Source organism: Bacillus rossius, chromosome 3 (genome assembly GCF_032445375.1).
Source record: "Bacillus rossius redtenbacheri isolate Brsri chromosome 3, Brsri_v3, whole genome shotgun sequence".
Classification (NCBI taxonomy): Eukaryota; Metazoa; Arthropoda; class Insecta; order Phasmatodea; family Bacillidae; genus Bacillus; species Bacillus rossius.
Genome location: NC_086332.1, coordinates 9160944 through 9181198, shown reverse-complemented (window position 1 = coordinate 9181198; position 20255 = coordinate 9160944). Strand labels below are relative to the sequence as shown.

General features: G+C 44.4%; 1 protein-coding gene across 9 annotated transcripts in view; it reads right to left on the bottom strand.

Moving 5' to 3' along the window:
• LOC134530180 (protein unc-13 homolog 4B) overlaps positions 1 to 20255 on the bottom strand; it is a 150972-nt gene that overhangs the window by 52032 nt on the left and 78685 nt on the right. For 2 of the 9 annotated variants that reach the window (XM_063364827.1, XM_063364829.1), the window contains exon 1: positions 8005 to 8111. The exons of the other annotated variants lie outside the window; for them this stretch is intronic. In XM_063364827.1, the coding sequence (XP_063220897.1) occupies positions 8005 to 8103 (99 nt within the window). In that variant the 5' untranslated portion in view covers positions 8104 to 8111. Of the gene's footprint in view, positions 1 to 8004; positions 8112 to 20255 lie in introns of those variants that run through there. 9 annotated transcript variants of the gene reach the window in all.

Here is a 20255-nt window from a genome sequence, read left to right as displayed (position 1 = left end):
ATATAAACATTTTAGCATCATAATTTTTTTTTTACTGTTCATTGTAACGTTTACTGTACATACATTTTTAGAATTTTAAGATGAAATAAATGTTTCCTTTTTTTTTTTGTTTCCCATTTTCGGCTCTTTTGCGGATCATCCGCGATTTTCACTATCCGCGGTGGGCCTGGCCACTTAATTTCGCGGATAATCGGGAGTGTACTGTACTTGCTGTTCTCGCAACAAATATTTTCAACAGATATCAACCAAGTGGGTGTAAAAATGTAAAAACTTGCCCGAGTGGTGATTACGGACCTTTGCGCGAATTTTTACACCCATTATATTACACTTAGTGAACATATGATAAAAATATCTAAAATTTAAGGGAGGTATCGTGTTAGGATTTCGCATTAATAGCCCTAAATAATGTAATGATAAAATGAGGAAAAAAAATTAAATGGCGTGAGACTGCTTTCAGCCTACCTAACGTCATGAGTTTCTTACATTTCTCATTTCTTCAAAACTTCATTAACTTTATGTAAGCTTTTGGACATACGCCATTGCTAAGCACATGTATGTCTGTAGAAAAAAACTACAAAAACACAAAAGACAACAACACAAATTAAGAAAAAAAATTGCGTTGTCAACAGGATATAAACACCACATATTATTCCATAGCAGGAATATGGTCAACAAACAAAGAAAAATTGACTAACAGAACGAAAAAAAAAAAAACCCACAAATGATGACAGCACAATAATATTGAACCCAAACAAATTCAGCACAACAGTTGAAACGAGACAAAAACACGACATAACTAAAAGACGAAACAAACACAATATTTTTCTAAAACAGAAACAAGCGACGTTCTACAGACATACAAAAGCTTAGCAATGGCGTATGTCCAAAAGCTTACATCAAGTCATGCACTCACATTTCACAAATCTTTCAAAGATAATAAAACTTCATTAAACTGACAAAAATAAATTATAACAAAAACGATGAAACAAAAATGATTCAAATAATTTTGTTACCTCGATGTTTTTTATTTTCTTTTGGGACTGAAATATATCTTTTATTTCTCTGGTCCCTCATATTTACGCTCTGTGTAAGTGTTGGGGGGGGGGGGGAATTAATTTTCTCAAGCTCATTCCTGTTTCAAGAGCCGTGCATGAGCAACATTAACTTTCTAATTTCTTGCCCAAACTAAAAAATAATAATAATTTTCTCAGTTTACCCAAAAATATAGCATAAATAGATTAATAGCTAAGCCTGCGACTTTGCATAAGTTATTTAGGGTGGAAAAAAAATACATTATTTTAGACCAACAACTTTAAAATACACAGTGACTGAAGTTATTACATAGGCTTTATTTCTGAAAATACAAAACAATATTCCCTTTTAATATTTGTAAATTGGAATTTTTAATGGGGATGGAAAAAAATGAAAGGTGCCTTAAGATAATTTTAAACATACAAAGTCTTTTTCTACGTTCGCCAAGCAAAACAGGCGAGGCCTTTGAGTTATTGTGGTGTTTCTGCAATAAAGCTATATAATGTAAAATTTTACTAGAAGATGTTTTTTAGGTTAAATACTACAAAAATTAGGTTTAGAAATAATGCATTTATTATTTATGTATGTACATACGTAAAAAATTAATTGCTGTAAAGTTTTAACTATGCATTGTAATACTTTACGGAAATAAAGTTTTGGTAAATAAAAATTAATATAACTTTGGAATCGTTTGAGATATCACAATAAAATATGGAAGAAATTGCTCCACTGGTTACTATCTAAAATTGTGAGTTTCACTTTAACAATGTCAACAGTTTAAGTTAATCATTTAGGTACAATGAAAAAAAAATTAACGTCAGATTTGGTTTAAGTAACATATTTGCTATCAAAATTTTATTATAGATGTATAAAATTACACTCAGAATCTCCACCACCCTTTCCCGAACCTGCAGATATGGTGTGCCGACTCGCTCCGTCTTTTGTTTTGAACAAACCAATGTTACACAAGCATGCAATTAGTACACGCCAAGCCAGAAAATTGTACCACTCGCTATTTTTATCCCTGGAGCGATTCAAGACGCTATCCAGGTGACGCCATTTCAGTTGCTTTTAATGGATGACGAAGTACCTATTTTCGAATGACGTTACTACGAAGTACTCGACATTCCTCCGCAAAAATAACTTGGCTTTTTATAACTTCACAACACTTTCTTTCGCGCGACTAAATTATCTAATTACTTCTTAGCCGTCTCGGGTGGGTCAGGTTTGGCTAGGTTCCACCACTGAACAAGTCCCGAGTTCGTTTCTTGGCTGGAACGATGATTTTACACATTTTAGCCAAAACAAAAATTGGTTGTCTGTAAAGTCGGTTTATGGACGATAGTTTAACGTGACGTCATAACAAAACATTGATGAAATTATTGCATACTTTTATGAATAAAATTGAATCATTTGTTATTGAATTATCACTACTTTGTATGGATACAAAGAAGGAGTGAAATGAAATCTACAATTTAATTGATAAATTTACTTTTATTTGCACTCATTAATTCAAATATGTTTATTACTTTAACGAAGAGATTATTTTAACTATAACTTTTATACATGTTTGCTATTTAACTTCTTCCAATCTGTGTTATTCTGTTAAGGATAGGACGATGATAGGAAAAGTAGGAAACGAATGGGAGTGTTGCAAGGATGATGTGAAGGAAAATGGCTTACCCAACACCAAGATGCATTCAAAAATAATATATTTGTGCCACGGACTCTGCAGCAATGCTAGGAGGAACGGGTTAGCAAAGAGCAATGAAAATGTTACATTGAAATGCATGCAAACAGAATCACGCCACGGACTCTGTCGCAATGCTAGGAGGTTCAGGTTAGCAAAGAGCAATATAAAATGAGCGTAATGGGACACAGCGAAATGGGACAATGTGCGTAACGGGACACTTTTTCGTGCGTGCAGCCGGCGTTCATCGATTTATTAGACGTTGTCACGTCAAAAAAAAAAAAAAGCTGGGAGGTTATTCAAAGATGATCGTTACGATCAAAATGGCTCATTAATTATCGATTATAGTTCATTCTCAACAACTTCATAATCAATTTTTTTGTGACGTCACTATGTCGAAAATTATTATGAATGAGACACACGAACTTACTAAAACGAAGAAAAAATTTTATAATCCATTTCAAAAGTAGGAAATAAATAAGTTTTTTGTGCGTTACTTTTCCGGATAATAAATCGAATAGTCCGAAATTTCCCACGCGACTGAAGTTATTCTATATTCGTTGTTACATCCATCGCGTAAAATCGCAATCGTCGATTTGAATGAACGTCGTGATAACTCGATGAATGTAATCATAAAGTTAGAATAAGATCCCTTTTCACTTATTTTATTGACTCTGCCCCGGTTAACTGCACAACACCGACTGGGAGAATTTAAGGTTATACGCGATCTCAGCGTCGGGTTTATGAAGCGGAAACATCGTCTAACACTGTCAATTTGCTAGTATAATAACAGTCTCTATTTAATATATTTTTCACATGGCTATTTTTAACTCGTTTCCAATCATTCTCCGCAATAAAAAAATACACATAATATATACATAGAGACCAAATACACATATTATAGCTAATACGAACATAAACTTATCCATATTTAAAGTTGTGGTACACCCAATATTTTTACAATCGGGCATCGATAAAACAATCAGAACTACAACGATAAAATAGTCATAATAACGGTTTTTTAATTATTTATCAACTATATTAATTAGAACTGTTTTCATAATTATGAGAATTACGAACTCAAGAGTATTTCAATGAGTTACTTCTGAAAAGAATTTTCCCATTGTTCACTTGTAACATTCTAATATTCTCAATTATATTCATAAATAAATTTAAATTCTAAGGTGTTATATATAAATATTTTTAAGTTTAAATTTCAAACAATTCTTCTTTCAAAGAACCTACGTTTTTATGACACCAAACCTTTGTAATCAAAAAATAACTGGTCGATCTGTCCCATTTTAGAAAATTAGGACTAAGCGTTGTAACCACAAAAATGAAAACTAACCTCATTTTAAAAATATTAAATCTTCGCCCAACATATATAAAAATATAATCGGCTTCTATTTGAGAAGTTTATTACTATATCCTCAAACAGATTTTCGGACATTGTTTGCTAGAAAATGACAAAAACTATGATATTAAATACTTATTCCCTTAAAATAAGTTACTTTCATAGAAAACATTACCAAATGTCGTAAAAATTATTTTCATAGTAAACTTAAGAATTATTCCATTCCGAATGTTCTGCAAGATACATAAATGCGTAATACAAGTAGAGATAAGAAATCAGAATATTTAGTGCGCTATATTAAATTTGTAAAAATTCTGGAAATAGTTTTTTTATATTTAAAATTAATTTTATTACAAAGTGAATAACATTCCGCCGAAATATTTTACAGTGTTATAAAAACAACTCTTCTTCTGTTTGATGAAAATTTTAAATATCCTGTTTTGCTGTTATGCTGACTGTTTCCTGTAGTACTTTTTAAATAAGTTCTAATTTTTTTACGTTATTTGTAATAAAGTAATTATTTGTAAAATATATATACCATACATAATATATATTTATACCGCATATATAAGAATTTATTGTCCCTTTTCCGATAGTATAAATTCAGCCTTAACCAAAGGTCATTTGGTATAACGACTACCTTTAGTTAGAAACTTGTTAAAAGATGGTGTGTCAAAAAATAAATACATTTTCGGCTGTCACTTATGTTTGTAGCCGGTCGGTCAAGCGAAAAGGTCACGAGTAGACATCTTTTGCCACAATCAGTCCATCTCCCAGTTCGGAACTGAGGCCCTCTGCACACACCAAGTCCAGGTGCTCGGTCAGAACAGACAGTCACAACTGAACTGAATATTTACCCGCACAAGATCGGTCTTGTGGTTGCCGTTGCTGTTGGACGTATAGTTTCATCGTAGAGTAAGGAAGAAACTTTGGATGTTGCAATGGCAGTTGCACTTTTAATTATAAAAAAGGGGGGTTGTCTGTAAGGTCGGTTTTAGGACGATAATTTTACGAGATAACGTTATAAGAAAACATTGATGAAAAATTGCATACTTTTTAATTTTCAAATATTATTTACACTTTTTACAAATTTAATTTAAATAATTTGTTTAAATATAATCACGAACAATTAGTTAAAAAGCCCGCCTTAAACTGTTCGATATCATGGAAGATTTTCTCGCACGGTGGTTGGCCGGTTCGTGCACGCTCGGCTCAGGCGGAACGTGGCAATTTTTCGTGCGTGCAGCCGGCGTTCATCGATTTATAAGACGTTATCACGTCAAAAGTTTTTTTTTAAATTAACCAAAGAGTATACACAAAGGCGTCTGCCACAACATTCAGCTAATTGACTGATTTTTTTTTTTTGGACCGGCGAGAAGCTGTTCCCACACACGGCAGTATGGACTGAGGGATCTCGAGTCCACAGTCATATTTGATGAGAAGCCATCAGTTGGTCAGTCCATCAGTTCCCACCAAGCGCGGCTCCAGAAGGGGGGCGGTGCACAGAGAAAAAGGTTTGTTTGAATCAAACAAATATTTGTTTATATATGGCGAAACAAATATTTACTTGGTGGAACAAAATATTTTGTTAGCTTAACCCAACCCCGGTAAGTAACAAAAATGATTTGTTACACCTGTCCAAATATACATTTGAGTTGACAAAATCATTTTGTTGGGTCAACAGAATCTTTCCTACTACAAAATATTTGTTTGATTTAACAAAATATATTTATTTCGCCATATACAAACAAATATTTTGTAGAGGCAAACAAACCTTTCTCTCAGTATGGGGGCGATAGCCCCTCCCGAGACCAATTTTATTGATTAGTGTATATTTATGTTTACTTAAATATTTAATTTCATATGTTAAACTTTTATCTCATCAAAAGTTGCATGGAGCTACTAAGGTTCTGTATTTGAAACCTGTAATTTGTAAATAATATTCCAAGGCCAATATCTGACCAAATTCTTATTTTTTTTTTGCAACTACGACCTTTCTTCGTGTGATAGCCCCTCCCGAAAAGTCATCCTGAAGCCGCCATTGGTTCCCACGGATCAATCCACTGTCCTTGCTCACACGAGACAGCTACGACTGATAAGATCGGGACTGATCTTGTGTGGAGGCCTTTAGCACTCGCTACTGCGCAGCCTCGCCCGCGCATCTGCCTCTTGGTGTTCGCTGTTAAGGTTCTGCAAGTCCTCCTCGGTCTGCAAGCACGCCGGCGCCCCGGGCGGAGGTCCTGTGCTTCTCACCGGGGCCTAGTGACTGCAGCCGCAGAAACACTGCAGTTTCCTGGTCCCGCGCACCCTCTGAGGGGTTACCCCTTATACGGCCATTTAAAAGCGTAAATTTTTATTTAGATTTTGCATACTAAAATCAAGTAACTGCCATACATCATTATTACCATCTGAAGTATCGTGATGAAGTACGATTCAGTAAAACTCTGCATATTTTTACTCTGCATTTTTATTACTATTAGCCAAAGACTAGCCTATAATTTGTTTGATAACATTTCTATTTTTGGATCGACAACTTGGGTAAATAGAGGGGTTGATTTCTTTTTGAGCTCTTAATATTTTTTTGGTACTTCATATTATTAATTGTATTTACCCAGAGTGTGTCGGGGACGCAACCCCCCTTCAATGTTGGACGGAAGGCGGGTTACACCCCCTAAGACTGCCTCAAGCTCACCCCGGGGAAAACAAACACGATTCCATCGCACGTCGCTTCAATAAGACGTCGCCACTGGACTTCTCCTACCTCTCAAGTCTCCATCGCTTCTCTTTGTCATGGACGCTGTGCTCCAATATCACGTACACCAAAAAAAAAACACGTCAAAACTATGAGTAGGACGTATGCGTTACATCTACAGGACGCAGAAATTTCCACGAACAATAGGTCTGGAAATGCTTATTATTATCGCCCGAGACACTGAAGTCATGTTGTGTGGCATGTCATTCCAGCGAACTTGCGCACGTTAAAAAGTTCCAGAAATGTTAAGTTGTTAACCTTGCCGATATGGTATTACACATAGAAGGGATACAGTGTATCTTTAATCGTACACGGTAACCGTTCTATCGCTAAACAGGAAGTTTTTCCGAATCTTTTGTTAATTTACAATTTTTTCTCCACTACACTTCCTGCATATTATGCACCCACAGTTTTAACGAGCATTTCAAATACATCTTATATATTAAAATTAAATTTTAATATTTATATATGTTATCAACAATTTGTCTATTAGAGACATCATCTTCCTGCTGACTGAGCAGCTCAGAATTTGGGTTTCCGATACCTAAAGTCTTTTATTCGCTTGCTTAAATCTTCTTTTCACAAAAGCTAATTACTGGAAGCAAAGCTGCTGTACTGAAATACAGCCAGTCACTTTGGGACAGCAAAATTTTCAAAGGGCTGAGCATTCAAGCAACTTCATGCCGGAACCAAGAACTCAATGAATGCACTATAATATAATTCAATTTCCAAAAAAAATTGTTAAAATAGTTTTTTGTTAATCGAAGGTGCTTCGAGATGATCATCGCAAACAAAAAAATGTTTATTTTAATTACGGGTAAATCACATTTTACGCACAGTGTTGACTCTGAAAATAGGTTTATACTAAAATGAGGCTTAGAAATAAAAAAAAATTCAATTTCACCTAATATTTTTAATATTTTCTTCACGTGTCGAATTTTTAATAACCAAGAAAACCTCAAATTTAAGGAACCGCCCAGTATTATGTAAAAATAACGAGTTATCAGTTGTAGAAAATTTCATACCCTTAAGTTCTTGAAGAATGCTATTCTTTGTGTGTGTTAAAAACAAAGTCAGGATTTTCGGAGGCGATAGTAGCTCTCGAAGTGCGATGCGAGGACTGGTGTCGGCGAGACCCGAAGCGAAGGGCGGAGCGCCGAGGGCCGAGCTACTCACGGTGAAGCTGCGGAGGTAGTCATCGATCCTCCGGCGCACCACGTCCTTGTGCACGCCCCGAAAGGCGCTGGCGCTCCTCCACAGCGTGCTGGTCAGCATCGCGACGCGCCGACCACTCGACTGAGCCCACCGAGCCCACCGAGCGTGCCAGCGTCTATTCCCGGCGGCGCCAGGCCCCGCGCTCACCTCCGCGCGTTGGCCCAGCACCGGGCCAAACAACCCCCTTCGCCCGAACGACACACACCCCCTTCGCCCGAACGACCCACACCCCCTTCGCCTGAACGACCCCCACCCCCTTCGCCCGAACGACCCACACCCCCTTCGCCCGAACGACCCACACCCCCTTCGCCCGACGACCCACACCCCCTTCGCCTGAACGACCCCCACCCCCTTCGCCCGAACGACCCACACCCCCTTCGCCCGAACGACCCACACCCCCTTCGCCCGAACGACCCACACCCCCTTCGCCCGACGACCCACACCCCCTTCGCCCGACGACCCACACCCCCTTCGCCCGACGACCCACACCCCCTTCGCCCGAACGACCCACACCCCCTTCGCCCGAACGACCCACACCCCCTTCGCCCGAACGACCCACACCCCCTTCGCCCGAACGACCCACACCCCCTTCGCCCGAACGACCCACACCCCCTTCGCCCGACGACCCACACCCCCTTCGCCCGACGACCCACACCCCCTTCGCCCGAACGACCCACACCCCCTTCGCCCGAACGACCCACACCCCCTTCGCCCGAACGACCCACACCCCCTTCGCCCGACGACCCCCACCCCCTTCGCCCGAACGACCCACACCCCCTTCGCCCGACGACCCACACCCCCTTCGCCCGACGACCCACACCCCCTTCGCCCGACGACCCCCACCCCCTTCGCCCGAACGACCCACACCCCCTTCGCCCGAACGACCCACACCCCCTTCGCCCGAACGACCCACACCCCCTTCGCCCGACGACCCACACCCCCTTCGCCCGAACGACCCACACCCCCTTCGCCCGAACGACCCACACCCCCTTCGCCCGAACGACCCACACCCCCTTCGCCCGACGACCCACACCCCCTTCGCCCGACGACCCACACCCCCTTCGCCCGACGACCCACACCCCCTTCGCCCGACGACCCACACCCCCTTCGCCCGACGACCCCCACCCCCTTCGCCCGAACGACCCACACCCCCTTCGCCCGAACGACCCACACCCCCTTCGCCCGAACGACCCACACCCCCTTCGCCCGACGACCCACACCCCCTTCGCCCGACGACCCACACCCCCTTCGCCCGAACGACCCACACCCCCTTCGCCCGAACGACCCACACCCCCTTCGCCCGAACGACCCACACCCCCTTCTCCCGACGACCCACACCCCCTTCGCCCGAACGACCCACACCCCCTTCGCCCGACGACCCACACCCCCTTCGCCCGACGACCCACACCCCCTTCGCCCGAACGACCCACACCCCCTTCGCCCGACGACCCCCACCCCCTTCGCCCGAACGACCCACACCCCCTTCTCCCGACGACCCACACCCCCTTCGCCCGACGACCCACACCCCCTTCGCCCGAACGACCCACACCCCCTTCGCCCGAACGACCCACACCCCCTTCGCCCGAACGACCCACACCCCCTTCGCCCGACGACCCACACCCCCTTCGCCCGACGACCCACACCCCCTTCGCCCGAACGACCCACACCCCCTTCGCCCGAACGACCCACACCCCCTTCGCCCGAACGACCCACACCCCCTTCTCCCGACGACCCACACCCCCTTCGCCCGAACGACCCACACCCCCTTCGCCCGACGACCCACACCCCCTTCGCCCGACGACCCACACCCCCTTCGCCCGAACGACCCACACCCCCTTCGCCCGAACGACCCACACCCCCTTCGCCCGAACGACCCACACCCCCTTCGCCCGACGACCCACACCCCCTTCGCCCGAACGACCCACACCCCCTTCGCCCGAACGACCCACACCCCCTTCGCCCGACGACCCCCACCCCCTTCGCCCGAACGACCCACACCCCCTTCGCCCGAACGACCCACACCCCCTTCGCCCGACGACCCACACCCCCTTCGCCCGACGACCCACACCCCCTTCGCCCGACGACCCACACCCCCTTCGCCCGAACGACCCACACCCCCTTCGCCCGAACGACCCACACCCCCTTCGCCCGAACGACCCACACCCCCTTCGCCCGAACGACCCACACCCCCTTCTCCCGACGACCCCCACCCTCTTCGCCCGAACGACCCACACCCCCTTCGCCCGAACGACCCACACCCCCTTCGCCCGAACGACCCACACCCCCTTCGCCCGAACGACCCACACCCCCTTCGCCCGACGACCCCCACCCCCTTCGCCCGAACGACCCACACCCCCTTCGCCCGACGACCCACACCCCCTTCGCCCGACGACCCACACCCCCTTCGCCCGACGACCCCCACCCCCTTCGCCCGAACGACCCACACCCCCTTCGCCCGAACGACCCACACCCCCTTCGCCCGAACGACCCACACCCCCTTCGCCCGACGACCCACACCCCCTTCGCCCGAACGACCCACACCCCCTTCGCCCGAACGACCCACACCCCCTTCGCCCGAACGACCCACACCCCCTTCGCCCGAACGACCCACACCCCCTTCGCCCGAACGACCCACACCCCCTTCGCCCGACGACCCCCACCCTCTTCGACCGACGACCCACACCCCCTTCGCCCGAACGACCCACACCCCCTTCGCCCGAACGACCCACACCCCCTTCGCCCGAACGACCCACACCCCCTTCGCCCGAACGACCCACACCCCCTTCGCCCGAACGACCCACACCCCCTTCGCCCGAACGACCCACACCCCCTTCGCCCGAACGACCCACACCCCCTTCGCCCGACGACCCACACCCCCTTCGCCCGAACGACCCACACCCCCTTCGCCCGAACGACCCACACCCCCTTCGCCCGACGACCCCCACCCCCTTCGCCCGAACGACCCACACCCCCTTCGCCCGACGACCCACACCCCCTTCGCCCGACGACCCACACCCCCTTCGCCCGAACGACCCGCACCCCCTTCGCCCGAACGACCCACACCCCTTTCGCCCGAACGACCCACACCCCCTTCGCCCGACGACCCACACCCCCTTCGCCCGACGACAACACACCACCTTCGCCCGACGACCCCCACCCCCTTCGCCCGAACGACCCACACCCCCTTCGCCCGAACGACACACACCCCCTTCGCCCGACGACCCACACCCCCTTCGCCCGACGACCCACACCCCCTTCGCCCGAACGACCCACACCCCCTTCGCCCGAACGACCCACACCCCCTTCGCCCGACGACCCCCACCCCCTTCGCCCGACGACTCCCTCCCCCTTCGACCGAGGGCTGTGGACGGCGCGGCAGATAAACGACCCTCATTTCACTTCTCCAGTCACCTTCCACCATCTAGCCACTGAGGTCGGTGGGTTATCATCCCCTGCGACGTCAAACACTTGGGTTGACTGTGGAGGAATCTGAGTAGAACTCATGTTGGTCCCACCTTTTTTTCCAGTAACAACTCCAGCGTCCATCTTCACATGAAAACAACACGGAGTCAGAGGGTTCCATCCCCCAAAAGTCACAGCAGTTGGTTCCTGCTGTGCTCACTTCTTTCCACTTCATCCCCAGTTTTGCGAGACAAGATAATTACAGTGGATTACATCCTCCATGACGTCACACCACTTAACATAGAGTTTCGAAGGAATTGGAGAGTAGCGGCACCTCCGAACCATGCCCTTTTCTGCCCTTGCATCATTTCAGCTCTTAAACATGCCAACATCCACCCCCAACTGCATGAGATAAAAGTTAATTAATTGGGATCATGCTCCAATATGTCATTTAGTTCTGAGGGCTGTATTGAAATAGGTACGAAGTGTAACTGGTTTTAGCACTGCTGTGCCTGTCTAGATTCACTTATTTTTTTCACGTCCTAATGTTTAGTCCAAGCCAAATAGAAGACAAGGTTAATGAGTTAGTAGCCTCCTAAAAATGCTACACTTCTAAGGCTGACAGCTGCAATGAGATTAGAAGGGTTTACCACCCAGCTTTTCCCGTGTCTTGTCCCTGCCTAGATTATTTCCACACTATCATCCAGTCCATGCTATGTGCAACAAAAGTGTAGCGAGTAGTTTCCAACATGATGTTACACTACTTGTGCTGATGGCTAGGAAGAGATTTTTGTGGAGTGCCGTCATGCCTAATTTTACTTGTGTTATCACACAATTGTTCAAAGTAGTTAGCCTTAAACTGACACCATGTTCTTGAGCAAAGTGATGGAACGTATAATACTGAGACTAACAGAAATAAAATTTATATCGAAATTATAACAGTTGATAGGAACTTCTGGAACGTATTCTAGTTAAAAAAAATTGCGGCCATAACTCGACACCACCTACCCCAATTTTTTTATATGTAACATGTAAACTCTTGAAGTACGGCATTTGGTACGAGTAATTTCATGAAAGGACCTGATGTCGCATGGAGCGTAAATGTGTAACCACTGTGCTGCCATCTATGCCGGATGGCGCAAACCGAAGTTCACTAAAACTAAGTGAAACTTTATAGTTTTTAGTGTTTAATGAATTTTAAATAAGATAGGCAGTAATTTAATCAAATTCATTGTCGAAAATCAGGCCCAGAGCCGAGGTTTCGAATTTTTTTCATGTCTTTTTCGCTTTTATCGGTGCCGGTTTATTATATAGTTTACAATTTAACTCTGCATATTTAATTATCCGATGTCGACGTAGCTGCGCACCGGCAACGGATTCTAGCGGCGGGTTGCGAAAACTACGTGAGATTCGCGTCCAGACATGTATTTGAAAATACAATACTCGTATATTTATCACGCTCGGCATTATTTTGGGGGGATTACAAGTTAAATATTGTCCGAGTTTCGTATTACGAGTGAAGTAGCTTGGCTTCTGGGTTGTAGCCGTGTCCTCGGGCGAATAATTCACCGACGTTTCGGTCGACATTGCATCGCCATCATCATCAGGGAGCAGTTACCCGTGTCCTTGGCGAATAAATCACCGACGTTTCGGTCGACATTGTAGTCGCCATCATCAGGGAGTAGTACTGCTCCCTGATGATGGCGACTGCAATTGCGACCGAAACGTCGCTGAATTATTCCGCCAAGGGGACACGGCTACAACCCAGAAAAATAAGCTACTTCAGAGAATGGCCGTGAAAGCCTGCGAACATTATTATCGTATTATAAATGTGTTTTTTTTTACGTGACTACATCTAATAAATCGATGAACGCCGGCTGCACGCACGGCAAAGGATGACTCTTTGTCCCGTTACGCACATTTTCCCGTCACACTGTGTACCGTTACGCTCATTGTACGCTTGCGCTGCATCTATCTCTCTTCCACTCGATTGGAACAACCATCGATTTGACTTTTTCGAGGCACATTAAACTTGAAACACTCCCATTCGTATCCTACATTTCCTATCATCATCCTATCCTTAACAGAATAACACAGATTGGAAGAAGTTAAATAGCAAACATGTATAAAAGTTATAGTTAAAATAATCTCTTCGTTAAAGTAATAAACATATTTGAATTAATGAGTGCAAATAAAAATTAATTTATAAATTAAATTGTAGATTTCATTTCACTCCTCCTTTGTATCCATACAAAATAATGATAATTCAATAAAAATATTCAATTTTATTCATAAAAGTATGCTATCATTTCATCAATGTTTTGTTATGACGTTGTCACGTTAAACTATCGTCCGTAAACCGACTTTACAGACAACACATTTTTTTTTTTAAATGATAACACATGAATTTCCTCTGGCGAGAACTCAAGACTAACTTTTTTTTTCGATGTAGAGACAAAATAATGTTTTCACAGCTGCCCCGCAGCTTACAAACCCGCACGGAGGCAGCAGCACGACCCGAGGTCCACATCGCCCGACGCTGGTCCACACCAGTCACGGCACTTGGTTCCTCCGCGGGCACAAGGCCTTACTGCGCGCCGCTCCGCCAGACACAGAGGCTGTTTGTTCGCCACACATGCCCTGCAGCTCGCCTTCTCTGTGCGAGGCCAACACCTGGGGCGCACCCTACCACCGCCACGTGCGAGGGGCGCAGACCGAACAGCGCGCAGCGCGAACCTCCTGATGCACCGAGAGAGAGAGAGAGAGAGAGAGATAGAGAGAGATAGAGAGAGATAGAGAGAGAGAGAAAGAGAGATAGAGAGAGAGAAAGAGAGATAGAGAGAGAGAGAAAGAGGTATAGAGAGAGAGAAAGAGAGAAAGAGAGAGAGAAAGAGTTAGAGAAAGAGAGAGAGAAAGAGAGAGAGAAAGAGAGAGAGAAAGAGAGAGAAAGAGAGAGAAAGAGAGAGAGAAAGAGAGATAGAGATAGAGAAAGAGAGAAAGAGAGAAAAAGAGAGAGAAAGAGTTAGAGAAAGAGAGAAAGAGAGAGAGAAAGAGTTAGAGAAAGAGAGAGAGAAAGAGAGAGAGAAAGAGAGAGAGAAAGAGAGAGAGAGAGAGAGAAAAAGAAAGAGAGAGAAAGAGAGAGAGAAGGTTTTTCGCCTCAACAAAATATTTATTATATCTTTGAAAGATTTTGTGCAATGGGAGTGCACGACTTGATGTAAGCTTTTGGACATACGCCATTGCTAAGCACATGAATGTCTGCAGAAGAAAACTACAAAATACCCAAAAGACAAAAAAAAAAACAAATTAAGCAAACAATTGCTGTTGTCAACAGGATATAAACACCACATAATATTCCATAACAGGAGTATGGTCAACAAACAAAGGGAAAAAAAAAACAAAGAAAAATGGACTAAGAGAACGAAAAAAATACCCACAAATGATGACAGCACATGACCATATTCCTGTTATGGAATATTATGTGGTGTTTATATCCTGTTAACAGCAATTTTTTGCTTAATTTGTTTTTTTTTTGTCTTTTGGGTTTTTTGTAGTTTTCTTCTACAGACATACACGTGCTTAGCAAATGGCGTATGTCCAAAATCTTACATCAAGTAACAAAATATTTGTTTTCATACGGCCAATAATAAATATATTTTTGTCAATCCAAAACAAATATCTTGTGGCAGGAAAGATTCTGTTGACCCAACAAAATGATTTTGTCAACTCAAATGCATATTTGGTTAGGTGTAGCAAATCATTTTTGTTACTTGCCGAGTTTGGTTGAACCAACAGAATTTTTTTTGTTCCACCAAGTAAATATTTATTTCGCCAAATATAAACAAATATTTGTTTGAACCAAACAAACCTTTTTTATCTGTGTGGCCGGACTATCTAACGTCAATACAGTTTCTCGCGGGAATAAGTACCGTACGCGGAAATGTGAAACAGCAAAAAAACTGCACGGAAATGAAAAAAGAAACGGCCAGTAACTATGAATTCCGAGCGAACTATGAACGACGGCAGCATAGCAATGCGACCTGGTGGCCATGGACCGCAACCAGAATCCACCCGAAAACAAAAGTCCGAAAGCGAGCGGTTCGATTGGTAACGGATTAAAAAAAAAAACATTACAAAGAGACAAGCTCACGCATGCAGGTTGTCATCACTGAATCCTCCGAGGGGGGGAAAAATTATGTTAATTACTTTTATATATGTACCATCTTAGCTCTTTTTTATACGACATTTGGTGTGTGTAATTTCGTACATGCGATGGGAGTCAAGAAACGGAAATGTGTAACAAACCACGATGCTGCCACCTGTGGCGGTTTGGAACGAAACAAAAGAAACTTTATTGTATTAAGTGTTTAATGAATTTTAACAATATGGTCTGTATTTTAATACAGTTCCTTGTCGAAAATCAGTCTCAAAGCCGGGGTTTAGTATTTTTTTTGTCCCTTTCGTGTTTTCATCGGAGCCGTTCCATTACATAGTTTAAAATTTCGGTCTGCAAATTGAATGATTCGATAGTTGCGAATTCTGGCGGCGGATGCGGAAACTTAAGTGCGATTTGCGTCCAGAAATGCAGTTGATAGAAAACACAATTTGCGTATATTTATCACACTCGGCATTACTTGGAAAGAGTTTAAACGTTAAATTTCATGACCGCGTTTCGTATTATAAGTGTTTTTGCAACATGAGAACACATAAATTGGCTGTTACCGAAGTTATATGTTACATTTCTCTGGCGAGTACTTAAAAGACTCGCTCACATTTATTTTATGGTCGTTTGATTTTGATTGTTTTTTTTTTACACTATTCTCTGTAAAGTAAAAATGTGTTATCAAGTTCCGTTTCAAGCAGTTTGGAATTTCCCCGGACGGTGGACAGAACAATTCCAAAGCTCTTCCACTGGTGTCACTCCCAGTTACTGACAAGTATGCTACGTACACTGATTATTGTCTCCTGAGCATAGGCTCATCATTTCGTAAGAAGTCGCCTTGATATATTAAAATTAGCTGATGTGAACAAAACCGTTTTTTTCTTTAAAATTTTAGGGCTAATCAAACTAATGCCTACTTTTGTTAACTAATTTTACAGCTGCAATTTGATGAAATGCATAGTTCACTATACTTGTCACTAAATATCAAACCACATTAACATTTAAACACTCAAACACAAAAAAAAAATACTAAGATATTTTATAACGTCAACAATGTTGCACGATACATGTTCTTGGAAGTTATACTGGCAAAAAAAGTAGTTTAATTTTAATTTTGGGAACCCAATTTTGGTACTTTGCAGCTTCCGTCTTCATCCTACATTATAAAACAAGAGGACATTTAAAACGCTTTTGAACAGAATAATTAGATTGTAAATTGCTAAAATTTCTCCGCTTGAATCTTTGGGTTCTGTTTTTTTTTTGTGACCATGCTCCTTGAGTTCCAAACCCTGAGGCCTGATTCTCAGTGGAGCCCTTCTTCGATTTACCAACACGAAGCAGCTCAACAGAATTTTAAAGTTACCACAATTTCAATAGGTTTTTTGTTAAATTATTATTCGAACTTAGAGCATATCCTGTCATCAGCAGGATATGTCGAGGCCGAGTAGCCGCCGGTGACAATACCGGACAGCCGTCAGCAGTCAGCCACTGACAGCCAGAACCTTCGAGACAATCCGTGGTCCGGGGGGGGGGGGGGGGGGCGCCGCGAATAATTTTGTCGGACCATTTTCAAACCCCCACAACTCAAAAGATTAAAATCCATTGCTGTGGCCATAGCTGTAGGAAACGCGAACTTTGCGTGACTTGATGTAAGCTTTTGGACACACGCCATTGCTTAGCAATGGCGTGTGTCCGAAAGCTTACATCAAGTCATGCACTCCCAATGCACAAATCTTTCAAAGAACTCTGCGTACCTATCGCATTACTTGTTGGGTTTTCCTATGAATTACATGAACACAAGTTATTTTTTCGTCCCATCAGGGTCAACCCAAGAATTTTTAAAAAATATATCTCAATACTCAACCGGGATGGGGAGTTTCCTCCCCCCCCCCCCCTCATCAACCCATCCCCTCCCTCTAGTAGGCGTGACCTCGCCGCGGGAAACCCCAAGAGTCAACAAACTCTCAGCCGCCCCGTGAAGATTAACTTCTCCTGCTCCAAACACTGGTAAACACACACATACGGACGGCTGGATAAACCACGGAGGGTCACCAACATGACACCGCAGTGAAGTCCATCCACGCCACTGTGTTCATCCGTGCTGTCGTCGCGTGATGTCCAGATTATCCGTTCAATTTCATCTTTTGTTTCGTCTGCGTGTCCATGCGTTGTCCAAGATTGACCCCCCCCCCCCCCCCCCCAAAGTCGGTAGTACTGGTTCGTCGTCGTCATTCCCAGGGCCGGCGCGTCCATACAGGCGAACTAGGCAACCGCCCAGGGCGCCAAGTAGCTGGGGGCGGCGCAGCACGACACATAACAGCTCATATAATATGTGTTTAACGATTATTGAAACTAGATGAAAATGGATTTTTGTAACAGTTTGGATTGTTTATATTGATATAAGTAATTATTTAAAGTCCACGGTTACCTGTCTACGATTTGTAATAAGTAAAAAAGTAAAAAAAAAAAAAACCACAAGCCTGCTTACATTTGATTGTTGACAAAATATTAGGCTTACGTGATGTATTTTGAGGCAAGGAAAATTTTTTTTGGGGTGTCCGACCCGGGGGGGGGGGGGGGGAGGGCATTAAGGTTTTTCGCCCAGGGCGCCAATTTACCTTGCACTGGCCCTGGTCATTCCCCTTGTATTACTGGTTCATCGTCGTCATCCCACTGTGTTCCTCTGTGCTGTATTGTTTTTAACGAATAAAAACGTAAACGGAAGAGCTCAGCACCGCGGAGCTGATCCGTACGTGTCCGTGCTAGTGTAGAAACTCTTGTTCCGTGACATCCTTTCCGTGTGTATGAGAGCACAGTTTTTCAACAGATAAATAAATATGGGTTTTATAAAATTATAAACTATAAACTTTTTTTTATTTACAGATTGTTCCTGGTGAACTTAAGTAATACCATTAATAAATTTTTTAAAGCAGGAATTACGTCAGATCATTCAAATATCTCGACAATTTCTTGCTTCACTTAAAAATGTTTATTCGCATGTCACTCGATGTCTAACAAGATCCACAGTTCACACTCCTCACTGGAGCTAGGCTCGACAGTGATTCGCCCCTCACCTCGCGCCTGTCCTCACACACAGTCCCGTCGCTTCTCGTCGCACCGCTCTCGAAGGGGTCTCTCACCCTCTTCGCCGACGTCGCACTTCCCTTCACTCGCGGAACTCTCCGAACTCTCCGAACTCTCCGAACTCTCCGAACTCTCCGAACTCTCCGAACTCTCCGAACTCTCCGAACTCTCCGAACTCTCCGAACTCTCCGAACTCTCCGAACTCTCGCGGGTTGGTGTCCTCGCTTATATACCCGTGGCGTCCTTCGCAAAGGGAAGAGGGCGGCTGTGCCGTGTCGCGTCTTCCCGGGCCGACCCGACGCCAGAAACAACCAGAACAGCGACGCTTATTCACGCCACTCCTCGCGGTGGCCTCTAAAGGCCGCTTAAGGTGGCAATAGCCCGAGGCGGGACGGTGCGCGGTGAGCAGAGGGGGGTGGGCAGCGGGGGGTCGTTACCACAACGCCGAACGTACAAAAACGCCGAATACCATAACGCCGAATGTCAAAATTGACCACAACGCCGACAGCTAGAAAACTGCTGTGAACCACAACGCCGAATTACCACAACGCCAAAAATGATTTTGCGGGGAAGGGGGGCCACAGGAGCAAAATGAAAAACAACTGAATGAATGTGTGTGCTAACTTTACCTAACGCAACCTTTGTGGCAGTCCTGCAAATACATTTTTCGGCGTTAATGTATTTCGGCGTTGTGGTAATTCGGCGTTGTGGTACACAGCAGTTTTCTAGCTGTCGGCGTTGTGGTATTTCGGCGTTGTGGTGCGTCCCCGGCAGCGAGGACCCTTGTAATCCTGCCAGGCGCGCGTGGCATGCTTCACGTCAGTGGACGGCGCGTGACGTCAGTGGCCGTGCGGGGCCGCCAGCCAGCCCTGAACCTGGCGCGCGTCGCGGTCCTGCCTGCGTTCGTAACAATTATATCCATTTCCCTCCTGTGCGTACGATCTGTTATCACAAGCACACGATCGTCCCGTGCGCTATTGTGAATCCGTAGGTTCGAAAACATGCCGGTCAAATCTTGTGCGCACGACCTACTGTTATTGTTAAGGAAGGATTAGTACAGGCTCCGTTAGAAGGGAAGCCTGCTACGATGTACATTCTGTATTGCACAGACCCGAATACTCACGTTGGCAAGCCTTCTTTCAACAGACGAGAGAGCCAAACGACCCATCGTGCATCTTCGGGTTATTATTTTTTTTTGTTCATTGTAAATGAATAAATATACAATCATGATAACTAATGGTCAATTAGGTTAGGTTAGCTACATTATAAATACTTCAAAACATTGTGGACGGTTGATTTGGTTAGGATAGCTACATAAAAAGATGCTGTGAAATCATGTAAACGGTTTCCTAGCCCTGGATAGCTACATATTAAAAAGTTATTTGCTAAGCAACCATAAAATGATTTTACAGTATTTTTAATGTAGCTATACTTACCTAATATAACCAACCATCCACAATGTTTTAAAGTTTTTATAATGTAGCTAACCTAACCTAATCTACCGCAAAATTTAATGCCACACCGGTTTATACAATGAGATAGAACGGGGGAAAAAAAAAGCGAG